Source organism: Rosa rugosa, chromosome 4 (assembly GCF_958449725.1).
Source record: "Rosa rugosa chromosome 4, drRosRugo1.1, whole genome shotgun sequence".
NCBI classification, from domain to species: Eukaryota; Viridiplantae; Streptophyta; class Magnoliopsida; order Rosales; family Rosaceae; genus Rosa; species Rosa rugosa.
Genome location: NC_084823.1, coordinates 22,577,809 through 22,589,830, shown reverse-complemented (window position 1 = coordinate 22,589,830; position 12,022 = coordinate 22,577,809). Strand labels below are relative to the sequence as shown.

The 12,022-nt window shown below is 37.7% G+C and overlaps 1 protein-coding gene across 10 annotated transcripts; it reads left to right on the top strand.

Annotated features, from left to right (window-relative positions):
• The first annotated feature begins 465 nt into the window (after positions 1-465).
• Positions 466-6,566, top strand: LOC133745776 (pentatricopeptide repeat-containing protein At1g25360-like). 10 transcript variants are annotated; one of them, XM_062173896.1, is made up of 6 exons: positions 466-3,138; positions 3,272-3,346; positions 3,451-4,670; positions 4,775-4,857; positions 5,366-5,702; positions 5,772-6,566. In XM_062173896.1, the coding sequence occupies exon 1, from the start codon at positions 747-749 to the stop codon at positions 3,012-3,014; it is 2,268 nt and encodes a 755-aa protein (XP_062029880.1). In that variant the 5' UTR covers positions 466-746; the 3' UTR covers positions 3,015-3,138; positions 3,272-3,346; positions 3,451-4,670; positions 4,775-4,857; positions 5,366-5,702; positions 5,772-6,566. The 10 variants fall into 10 exon arrangements, with proteins under 10 accessions (XP_062029880.1, XP_062029879.1, XP_062029885.1 ...); XM_062173895.1 differs by having other exon boundaries at positions 466-3,346; positions 5,772-6,021; positions 6,129-6,566; XM_062173901.1 differs by having other exon boundaries at positions 466-3,346; positions 3,451-3,533; positions 4,620-4,670; positions 5,772-6,564.
• Positions 6,567-12,022: the final 5,456 nt, after the last annotated feature.

Genomic DNA, 12,022 nt, shown 5'->3' with positions numbered 1-12,022 from the left:
ATTTGTGAATCAAATATCTGCTGTATTAGTACCTAACAAAGTGCAGGATGCATCGGGAGATCCAAAATGGAGGAAGAGATGGAGGCGTTGCAGAAGAACAATACTTGGCAACTTGTGCCTCCATCACAAGGCAAAAAGGTTGTAGGTTGTCGTTGGGTGTTTACCGTGAAGCATAATGCAGATAGATTAGTGAATCGATACAAAGCACGCCTTGTAGCAAAGGGGTTTACTCAGACATATGGTATAGACTACGATGAAATGTTTGCTCTTGTTGCCAAGAAGAACACTGTTCGGGTTCTGCTCTCGTTTGCTGCTAGTTTAAACTGGTCACTTCGACAGTTTGATGTCAAGAATGCGATGTTATACTCTTTTTTGCTTGCTGTAATCAGCCAGGTTTTTACTATCAATGGTAAGTCATATATATATATATATTTTTACCGGAGATATGAATTCATTAAAGAAAAAATAAAAACTGCACATGCGACTCCAGAGCTTTGGATTGAACAATAGGAGCTGAAAACTTTAAACTATGGCCATTGGCCAATTGATTCGCGCGTTTTAGACCCGAAATCGGCGTTAAATTTGAGCCCTTTTGCTTAATTTCTCTACCCGGCCCACCACCAAACCTGCCTCGTCCTCACCCTCACCCTCTTACGGTGGCGGCTAACCGTTACGCCGCCCAGCTGCAGCTATGCTGCCCCCAACGCCCCACCTCCTACTCTCTAGCCCGAACCATCCACGCCCACATGATCGCTTCCGGCTTCCACCCACGTGGCCATATCCTCAACCGTTTGATCGACGTCTACTGCAAATCTTCAAATCTTCGCTACGCACTCCACCTGTTCGACCAAATTCCCAACCCGGACATCGTCGCCAGAACGACTCTGGTCTCGGCATATTCCGGCGTCGGGGACGTCACGCTGGCCCGGAGAGTCTTCAGTGAAACTCCGCTCAGCATGAGAGACACTGTTAGCTACAATGCCATGATCGCAGGCTACTCTCATAACAGGGACGGCAATGCCGCCGTTGAGCTGTTTCGTGACATGAGGCGAGGCGGTTTTCGCCCCGATGAGTTTACCTTCACCAGCGTGCTGAGTTCTCTGGCGCTTATAGTGGAGGAGGAGAAGCAATGCCAGCAGCTGCATTGTGCAATTGTTAAGTCTGGAGCATTGCTGGCCACTTCGGTGTCGAATGCGTTGGTGTCTGTGTATGTTAAGTGTGCTTCTTCTTCGCCGTTGGTGGTGGCTGCAGCGAGGAAGGTGTTTGATGAAATGCCTAAGAGAGATGAGCTGTCGTGGACGACGATGATTACTGGCTATGTGAGGAATGAGGACCTTGATGGAGCTCGGCAGCTGCTTGATGGGATGGATGAAAAATTGCAAGTGGCGTGGAATGCGATGATTTCGGGTTATGTGCATCACGGTTTTTGTCATGAAGCATTGAAATTGTTTAGGGAAATGCATTTAATGGGGATTCGCCAGGATGAGTTTACGTATACGAGTGTTATCAGTGCTTGTGCTAACAATGGCTTATTTAAGCATGGGAAGCAGCTGCATGCTTACATACTAAGATCTGAAGCGAAACCGACTCTGGACTTTTCTTTATCTGTGAATAATGCATTGGTGACACTATACTTTAGGTGCGGTAAAATTGATGAAGCACGATATATTTTTAATAATATGTCTGTCAGAGATCTTGTTTCTTGGAATGCGATATTGTCAGGGTATGTGAGTGCAGGGCGCATTCAGGAAGCAAAGTCCTTTTTTGAGGAAATGCCGGAAAGGAGTGGTCTAACGTGGACTGTAATAATATCTGGTTTAGCTCAAAATGGATGTGGAGAAGAAGCTATGAAGCTATTTAACCAAATGAGATTAGATGGTTTTAAACCCTGTGATTATGCATTTGCTGGAGCTATTACGTCTTGTGCTGCTCTTGGGGCATTGGAGCACGGACGCCAGCTCCATGCTCAACTAATATGCTTGGGGCATGATTCAAGCCTTTCAGTCGGAAATTCACTTATTACGATGTATGCCAGATGTGGGGTTGTAGATGATGCTGACTTTGTGTTCCTTACAATGCCTTATATTGATTCCGTGTCGTGGAATGCTATGATCGCAGCTCTGGCACAACATGGATATGGTGTCCAAGCAATAAGACTTTTCGAACAAATGTTGGAGGAAGATATACTGCCAGATAGAATAACTTTCCTCACTATTCTCTCAGCTTGTAGTCATGCTGGTTTAGTTAAAGAAGGACGCCATTATTTTCGTTTAATGCATGACTCTTATGGTATTGCCCCTGGTGAAGATCATTATGCTCGTATGATTGATTTGTTGTGCCGATCTGGGGAGTTGATAGAGGCCAAAGACTTAATCAAATCAATGCCTTTTGAACCAGGTGCACCGATATGGGAGGCTATTCTAGCTGGTTGCCGGACTCATGGGAATATGGATTTAGGTATTCAAGCTGCAGAACGACTCTTTGAGCTGGTGCCCCAGCATGATGGAACCTATGTACTTTTGTCGAACTTGTATGCTGCTTTAGGCCGTTGGGATAATGTGGCTAAGGTGCGAACACTAATGAGGGAGCGAGGGGTGAAGAAAGAACCTGGTTGTAGTTGGATTGACGTTGAAAATATGGTCCATGTCTTCTTGGTTGGTGATACTGTGCACCCTGAGGTACATGAGGTGTACAAGTATCTAGAGCAACTTGTTCTTAAAATGAAGAAGTTAGGATATGTTCCTGACACAAAGTTTGCGTTGCATGATATGGAGTCTGAGCATAAAGAGAATTCCTTGTCTACTCACAGTGAGAAGCTTGCAGTTGCATTTGGGATTATGAAGCTTCCTCTTGGAGCCACAATCAGAGTTTTTAAGAATCTTAGGATTTGTGGGGATTGCCATAATGCATTTAAGTTTATGTCAAGAGTGGTTGGGAGAGAAATAGTCGTGAGAGACGCCAAGAGGTTTCATCATTTTAGGAAAGGCGAATGCTCTTGTGGAAATTACTGGTAGCTGTAGTGTTCCATTTTTTCCTTGGCATGTTGTTATAAATGGACCAAGCTTTAAAGCCAAATGAAGAAGCTTATACAGCGGTGTTTTGTTCCACTTCACTCTGAGGTTTAAATTTGAAATAGAGGTGTGTGCATAAGAAGTGTATGGTAAAAGAATATAAGTCCCTGTATGATTAGCAGATTTATTTGTAGTTGTTGAATGAAGTAAAATAATCCATTGGTTAGAGATTTAACCAACTTAAATTGGTGCTGCTCTAGTCCTCGGTGAGACGATCATGGTAGCCAAGTGCAAAGAATAAAAGGCTTAATGGTTCAGACTCAAGCAAGAGCGAGGTCAGCGCCTATCAATTTAATTTATCATTTATTGATCAATAAACTCAATTCATGTATGGTTATATCATGTTTACCAATTTTAATTGCATTTATATTCTTTATAGGTTGCATAAAAATGAGATGGATCTTCTTCCTTATTTCCAATGATGGGGAAGATATGGAAACCAGGTCTGGAAGTTGGAGGAAGGTAAAGAGCTATACCATGACCAATTTACTTGCAGTTATGTCCGGGCTTTTCATATTCATTGCCACTGTTAGGGGTTGCCAACTTTCCTTGATTCATGGATTGGGGCCTGAACTACATGTAACATTACCAAATTGAACTTAAACGTATTTCCTTTTTGAACTAGATTATTTAGCTTTGGTGACATGTTACTCAGTTGTAGTCATAACCTAGAGTTTTTAGATCTTCTGTGCTTTTTTTTTTTTTTTTTTGGATCTGAATTAGTACTTGACATGCTGTTAATGATTTGCTATTATTTTGAAACAATTAATGATTTTTTTTTAATTTAGGAATAAAGGATATTCTTTGTAGGAGTATCTCACTAAAAGCCATTTCTTTGGTATAACGTAAAAGTGAATTACTTTTGACAGCATTGGAATTGTAAGACTTACTGTGGAATTGATTTGGACAGAATTCCCTTATATAGAGTAGTTTTAGTGCAGAGACTGAAGTGACCTTTATTTATTCTAAAATGACTCATTTGGTGGCAGTGAAAGCTACTTGGAACTCTATTGGAATATATCACCTACCTTAATAACAGTGAACTAGTGTCTAAATAGACCTCCTTCATCTAACTCTAATATGGACTATGGAGATAGTGATAGTGATGAACATAGCAATCATGAGAGTTCAGTGGATTGGTTTATCACTTTTCAGGCAGTCATTAATGCATTTAAGTTTATGTCAAGAGTGGCTGGGAGAGAAATAGTTGTAAGAGATGCCAAGAGGTTTCATCATTTTAGGAACGGCGAATGCTCTTGTGGAAATTACTGGTAGCTGTAGTGTAATGGAATTATTCTTATTCTTTTCCATTTTTTCCTTGGCGAGTGAAGAAGCTTATACAGTGGTGTTTTGTTCCACTTCACACAGAAGTTTAAATTTGAAATAGAGAAGTGTATGAATAAGAAGTGTGTGATAGAAAAATATAAGTCCCTGTATGATTAGCAGATTTATTTATAGTTGTTGAATGAAGTAGACTAATCCATTGGTTAGAGATTTAACCAACTTAAACTGGTGCTGCTCTCGTCCTCTGTGACACGATCATGGTAGCCAAGTGCAAAGAATAAAAGGCTTAATGGTTCAGGCTCAAGCAAGAGCAAGGTCAGCACCTATCAACTTAATTTATCATTTATTCATCAATAAACTCAATTCATGTATGGTTATATTATGTTAACCAATTTTAATTGCATTTATATTCTTCATAGGTAGCATAAAAATGAGATGGATCTGCTTCCTTATTTCCAATGATGGGGAGGACATGGAAATCAGGTCTGGAAGTTGGCGGAAGGTAAAGAGCTATACGATGACCAATTTACTTGCAGTTATCTCCGGCCTGAACTACATGTAACATTACCAAATTGAACTTAAACGTATTTCCTTTTTGGCTTTTCTTAACTAGATTATTTAGTTTTGGTGACATGTTACTCAGTGGTAGTCATAACTCATAACCTAGAGTTTTTAGATCTTCAATTTAGTACTTGACATGCTTTTTTCTGTGTTTTTTTCTTTTTTCTTTTTTTGGATCTGAATTAGTACTTGACATGCTATTAGTGATTTGCTATTATTTTGAAACGATTAATGATTTTGTTTTAATTGAGGAATGAAGGATCATTCTTTGTAGGAGTATCTCATTAAAAACCATTTCTTTGCTATAACGTAAACGTGAATTACTTTTGACAGCATTGGAATTGTAAGACTGTTGAATTGATCCGGACAGAATTCCCTGATATAGAGTAGTTTTATTGCTGAGGTTGAAGTGACCTTTATTTATTCTAAAATGACTCATTTGCTGGCAGAGAAAGCTACAACTGTATCATTACCAAATTTACATAATTTCCAGAATTCTAAAGCTGGAATATCAGACCTTCAGAACTCTAAATAGTGGCTCATTATGTAGTCTGGTGAATTACCCTATGTCGAAGAAATTGATACATCACCACCAGGTTTTGGTTCCATTGCCACATTACCATTCCCTGAGTTTCCATCTTGGTTGGTTCTGCATGAAATTCAGTTCAAGATTTTCGGCATGCTGTGAATGTTGGAGAACAGTACTAGCAGGCTTCTTATTTTTCGCCGGGTTCATATGAACTGCATCAGTGTCTGTCAGCATCAAATGGGGGCTCCCATCAGAAGGTTTGTTATTTTTTTTCTTTTTCTGATTTGCATTGCTTCATGTTACTGATGATCTTCCTCTTATGACAGTGTTCCAGTGATTCTTGATTTCAATGTCTGTTTTCCCTGGAAGTCTCCCTGCAATAAGAGACCATCTGCAGATGCCAATAGGCTATCACCACTTACAAAATCAATCTATAGAGAAGAAAGAAAATACATAAAACAGAAATTTTCATTAAAGAATGAAGGCAGTGGTAGACGTGTTGCTGAATCGCTTGTAGTTATGCCGGTTTAGTCAAAGAAGGGTGCTATTGTTTTCGTCCGGTGCATGACTCTTATAGTATTATCCCTGGTGAAGTCATTATGTTTGTATGATTGAGGTACTGTGCTGATCTGGGAATTTGATAGAGGCCAAAGATTCAATCAAATCAATGCCTTTTGAACCAGGTGCACCGATTTGGGAGGCTCTTCTAGCTGGTGTCGGAATCATGGGAATATGGATTTTGGTACTCAAGCTGCACAACAACTCTTTGAGCTGGGTGCCACAGTAATGATGGAACGTACATACTTTTGTCAAACTTGGTTGCCATATTTTGTTAAATCCTTTAAAAGAAATCTATCTTCTTCTTCTTCTTTTTTTTTTTTTTCCTTTTTATTGTCGTTCATCTTTAGATTAATCTTTGGGTTCCTGCATTTGTGTAGAGGACCAGCGCTACTTATAATTATCTGCTTATACTGACAGCAGTAGTACCAAGCAATTCATGATTTTCTCTGGCAAATTATTCTAGCTGATGAACGAAGTCAATTCTTGAAATGTATTCACCAATATAAGGAATTGTTTATCATCAAACAAGACATGGTGTCCCTATGTAGTAGGTGTCTGGAAACTTGAAAATAATTGTCATTTGAGTTTAACAGCACTTCATCAAGTTTCAAGTTGCATTACCCTTTTTTTTTTCCCTGATAGAAACTAGATCAGCTACAGGACTTGTTATCGTTTTCAATGCATTACATTACTTAAGTAATGACTATGTATAATTGATTCGCAGTTTTTTCTTTTCTATTACTATTATTATTATTATTTTTCTTGGATTAGTTGACTGGACTTGGCCTACACAATTTTGTCTATATAATAACCCAAAGCCTTTATATATCTCTCTTGTGTTTCTGTTTCCGTTCTGAACTTATTTCAAACTCGAGAAATGGCCGAGGCACTCATCAATGTGCTTCTGGAACAATTGGTTTAAAAAAATTCAGCAGCAATCTCAGAGCAATTCAAGATGGCTAGAGGATGATAAAAGGAACATTTTAGTTGATAAAAGCCTCCCGTAAAATTAACCTAGCGTATTGACCTGTGCATTTGCACGGAGAGACAAAAGCAAAATTGAAGTTTGAAATGTGTTCATAGATAATTGTATCATTCTATGTATCTTAGCGATTTGATGTTTTACTATTGGGTGTTTCATAAGTTGATTTTGGTTCTCAATTACAAAATAAAGCTTTCGGGCTCTTGACTATTTACCCAATTTAGGCCCACTTACCCAATTTAAATGTAAAAAGATAAGTTTGCCCTTTAAATAATTAAAAAGTCATTGAAGACCTTGCCGGAATCTGATCACCGGCAGCAGGAATCCTATCACCTGTCGCCGGAGGTTTCCAAAGAGGTCGCCGGAGACTTTTATTACCCCCCAATAAATTTTTATAAAGTTTATTGGGGGGTAATAAAATATTTATTGGGTATTATTAGGGGCAATAAAGTTTATTGGGGAGCAATAAAATAGGACTCCGGTCACCGGTCCGGCAGTTGCCGGAAGTTCGCAAAGAGGTCACCGCAGACTTTTATGCCCATTCGTGCTGATAACGTGTTTATTGAAAAAGTCATCTATTATGCATTTCAAAAAGCAGTACAATAATTGTTTGCCCGTAAAGAATAATAGTACACTCAAATCGAGTATATACAGTATATCACAAAACACATTCCTAACACACCTAGTTCTTTTGGATGAGCACAAAAACGAAAAACCTAGCTACCCCAAAAACAAATAAATTAACTACGCAATTGATCGGACCAATATTTCCTATGTTTTTAGTGTCATTTCTCCTACATTTTACTTAGTTATTCCTTTAACAATGTCATTTCTAACTTACTTTGTTGTATTTAGGTACAAATGAGCTTCAAACACAGGAAATTAGCTAAGAAGAGCAATAAATGAAAGAAATGAAGGCAAGGAGGAAATGTGGTGCAGAAATGGGAAAGAAATGGAGAAATGAAGCTTTCCTAATCCTACCAGGAAAAGGAATCCCAGTTGAAGTAGGAATCCTAAGTCAACTAGGAGTGAGCTTAGAAAAATGGTGTTTGGAAATGAGAAATGACAGAGTCCCAGTTGGACTAGGAAACCTGATGACACTAGGAGTCCTAATTCTACTAGGAGACCTGGTGAGGCTAGGAGATGCTGTGGCTTCAAGATGACTCAAGATTGCTCAAGAATATTCTAGAATGCACAAGAAATTTCGACAATTGAAGAATGGGCTTTGAAATTGTCCAATTGAGAAGCCTGGTCCAAAGATTAAAGCATGTGACTTGCACATGAGTTTCTAGACCCTTCTTGATGTCTTGGAGAAATCCTAAAACGATTCTAGTTGGTTTTTGAGGTGAAAAATAAAGAATATTCAAGAAGATTTCGGAAATCCCAAAAAGGGAGAGTTTTGAGGAAATCGGCCTGTGCAGATTAGTCAACTTCGACAGAGTCCTGAGAGCAGCTCAGAACGAACTAAATTACGATCTTTAGATGGTTGGAAATCTATGGATGTCTAGTTTCCAGAGATTTTTACGTTTTGTCAATATCAATTTTCTAGAAGAAGTTATGCCCGATTTAGTACGCGAAGTCAATCTGCCCGGAAATCGGTTTTGCGCGAATAAGGAGAGTTTCGGACGTGAATATCTTTTGGGACGAGTTTGGGAAGGTCTCTACTCCATATTTGATCTGATTTTGAGAATATATTGCAGCCATGATGATGTGGACCAATGAGAAAATTCAAAAGGAAATCTACATCAACACAATGAAGGAAAGTGAATCAGAATTGAAGACGGAGAGCTAGGGTTTGACGTCTAAAGCTTCCTCTATATATACACACCTATGTTGGACGTTTTTGACATCTTCCTTCACTCCATTCAGCCATCTCTCTCCCTCCATACACGTCCACCCCTTCCACAACTCAAAAATCTATCAAACCCTAAATCAAATAACGCCATCCTTCCCTTTACTCTCTAAATTTCAGATCCTCTCCATTGTTCAAGCATTGAAGCCGTGAAGCAAAGCTCCATCATCTCCAATACATCCTTACTGTAGTCCTCATCAACATCCACCACCTTTGAAGACCTTCTTGCGTTCTTGAATTTCTTCCAAAGTGTAACCATGTCCTTCTATCTTTTGTTTTTGGTTTCTTTGTTTTGTAACATTAAAAACAATTATACTAGCGTTCTAGGTATTTGTTTTAAATGGATGTTGCGATATTTGTGAGAATAAAGTCTATATTTTGATGTTTAGTTTCCAATAATCATGAAGCATGAAAACGTTTTAGGTTTCTAGAAGACATAAATTGCGATTTTGATATGTGATGATTTAAGTTCATTGATTTTGTGCTTCAATCCCACCTTTTATGTGTTTTGTGTTCTTTGGTTGCAAAGTTAGAATATTGAGCATGTAATTGAATCCAAATTAAGATTGCTAGCGTTCTAGGTCTTAATTGTCAAGTGGAAAACCTATAATTCCTTAGGTAAATCAATGAAGAGTCTTGCATGCTTGTATGGCGTTCCAACTTGTGTTCTTGGCTTAAATCAATCAAACTTTCTAAGTGTTTAATGCGTTAGATATGTTTTGTTAGTGAGTAACGTTCTATGATTAGCATTGCATGTTTAATAGGGTTAACTATGGTGCGTTCATCTAGTTAATTTAATTAAGGAAAGTAAAAAGAACTTTGTATGCGTTCATCTTTGTTCTTGATTGATTTCTTCATTCACATGTTTTGATCCGTGATTTATGATTAGAAAACTCGTTTCGTGTTAATGATTGTTAACTTCATCATACATATTTCGTATCACCCCTTATCTATTTTGATTCATGGATTGATTGATCATTGTAAAAGTAGTTAATTTAGATTAAAAATACAAATACTTTCGAAATCTCCTTAATATTTTGTAATTTTTCGTACATATTGTATATTTGTAATTAATTCTTCTTTCTTTAACGTTTAAATGATAGGAGCTCAATCCCCGGTTAGAACGATACCCTACTTACTCTATACTACTATCTGATGCAAAGTTTTAAATTGGCACTCACTTTGAGCGTATCAGCAACTAGTTTCTTGCATGTCGACGTTCCCTGCTCAAATAGCAATTAAAGCAATGAAAATATCCTCAATTAAGGTAATCACTTCCTCATCCGAATTAGAAACCAACTCAAGTGAACCAAAAAGCTCACTAGGATCCACCATTTCTTCCATTGAATCTTTCATATCAACAGCCTATTCCATCTCTTCATTTGAAGAATTAGGTTTCTCCACCACCTTAGGATCCCCTAACAGACTCCAACGATTAAAATATCACCTCTACAACAAGAGTCTTCACCATTGTTTTCTTTTCCTCAAGCATTTTCACAAACCTCTTTTTACCCTTAAACTTAGTCTGAGGCATCACCACAGCTGCATCAACATTTGCCATTTTAGTTTAATTCTCAAAACCTTTACGCCTTTTAGGGCGTCCCAGTTTCTTTTTTCTTAGGAGAAATAACTAATCGACCATGCTCTCGAGGAATAGAAAGATCTATCTCCTTTGCCATAGGCAAATTCAATGCAAGTAGTGCCAAATTTTTTTTTTTATCCAGACGCATTAGAGCTACATTCGCAATGAGCTTGTGCCCACTAAGCTCCACTATCGTCTTTCTTGACCCTGATGCTAATAGAAGATAGAAATGGTTGATGTATAGGGGGGGTGATACTCTTTTTTACTTGTTCAGATCAGATAGTTTTTGTGTGAGACTAGGGTAATTGACAAAGTTTATCGATAATATGTCAATTTTTTTTTAAAATTTAAATAAAAAATAAAACATAAAAATAATAATAAAAATAGCAAATTACAAAAAAATACAATATTAGCAAAAAAAAAATTTCATCAACAGAACCCACTTTGCTACGTCCCATACGTCCCATGCAGACCATTAAAACCTATTTGGTGTTGTAGAGAAACTGAAATTGAGAGGAATTTGCTGTGTATTCTCATTGATAATAGGGGCCTCTTTATATAGAGGATTACAATGCATAGAATCTCAATCGTACAAGGAAAGTAATCGTACATTGAATAGGAATCTAGATCCTTCTAATTTAACCCTATTACCACTAGGTCAAGTAACCTAGAGTTTGGGCCAAACACAAATAGAGATATCCTTAAACACTCCCCCTTGTGTTGTCCAAACGCGGTGCTTCTCTCGTTGCCTCGTTAAAAACCTTGCCGAGTAACAAAAACCCAGTGGGACAAAAATAACATCGGTCGAAGGGGAAAAAGAGCACAACACACCCTTCATGTTTCGAGACCATACATGTAGACATCTCCCCCTGATGTCTGCATCTCCCCCTGATGACTACGGTCATGGGAGTTCGGGTAACTTCCGCAAACGATGCTACCAACATGTCTCTCGAAAGTGGAATTTAGGCAATGACTAAGGGGGGTGTATTGTATATGGAATTAGTGGAATTTTTAAAGAAATCTATGGAATTTAAAAGTCTGGGTGTATTCAATATAGACTTTTAACAGTCCATGAAAGTCTTGAGGTATTCAATTAGGATTTTTAAAGACTTCATGAATTCCACCAAAATCTAGGGGTATTCAATTAGGACTTTTAAAAATGAATAAAAGTACAGAGGTATTCAAAATATCATTCATACTTATGGAATTAGAAAATCATGGATAATCATGGACTTTGTAGTGTTAATTATACATACCAAACTCCAATAATTTTCCAGCCTCCAGACCAAAGATTTCAAAAAGTCTATCAAAGTTTCCTCTTCAAAAAAAAAAAAAAAAGTCTATCAAAGTTCTTCTCTCTACGCACGAAGAAGTTTGTCCTTCATCATCTCTCTTTCTTAATTTTTTGTCTTTTCTCTAATCTTTTATGATATCAACGTTTTTTGATACCCAACATATTCATTGTAGTTGTTGAATGTGATTTTTTTTTTTTCCATTGTGATACTTCGAACCCTAATAGCAATAAAAATGATTTATGAAACCCTAAGACCTTGAACCATACTAAATTTTATCTTATTAATTAATTATTCTCATTAATTTG

Coding starts and splice junctions, on each gene's coding strand:
- LOC133745776 (XM_062173896.1), top strand. CDS start 747: ATGATCGCTTCCGGCTTCCACCCACGTGGCCATATCCTCAACCGTTTG.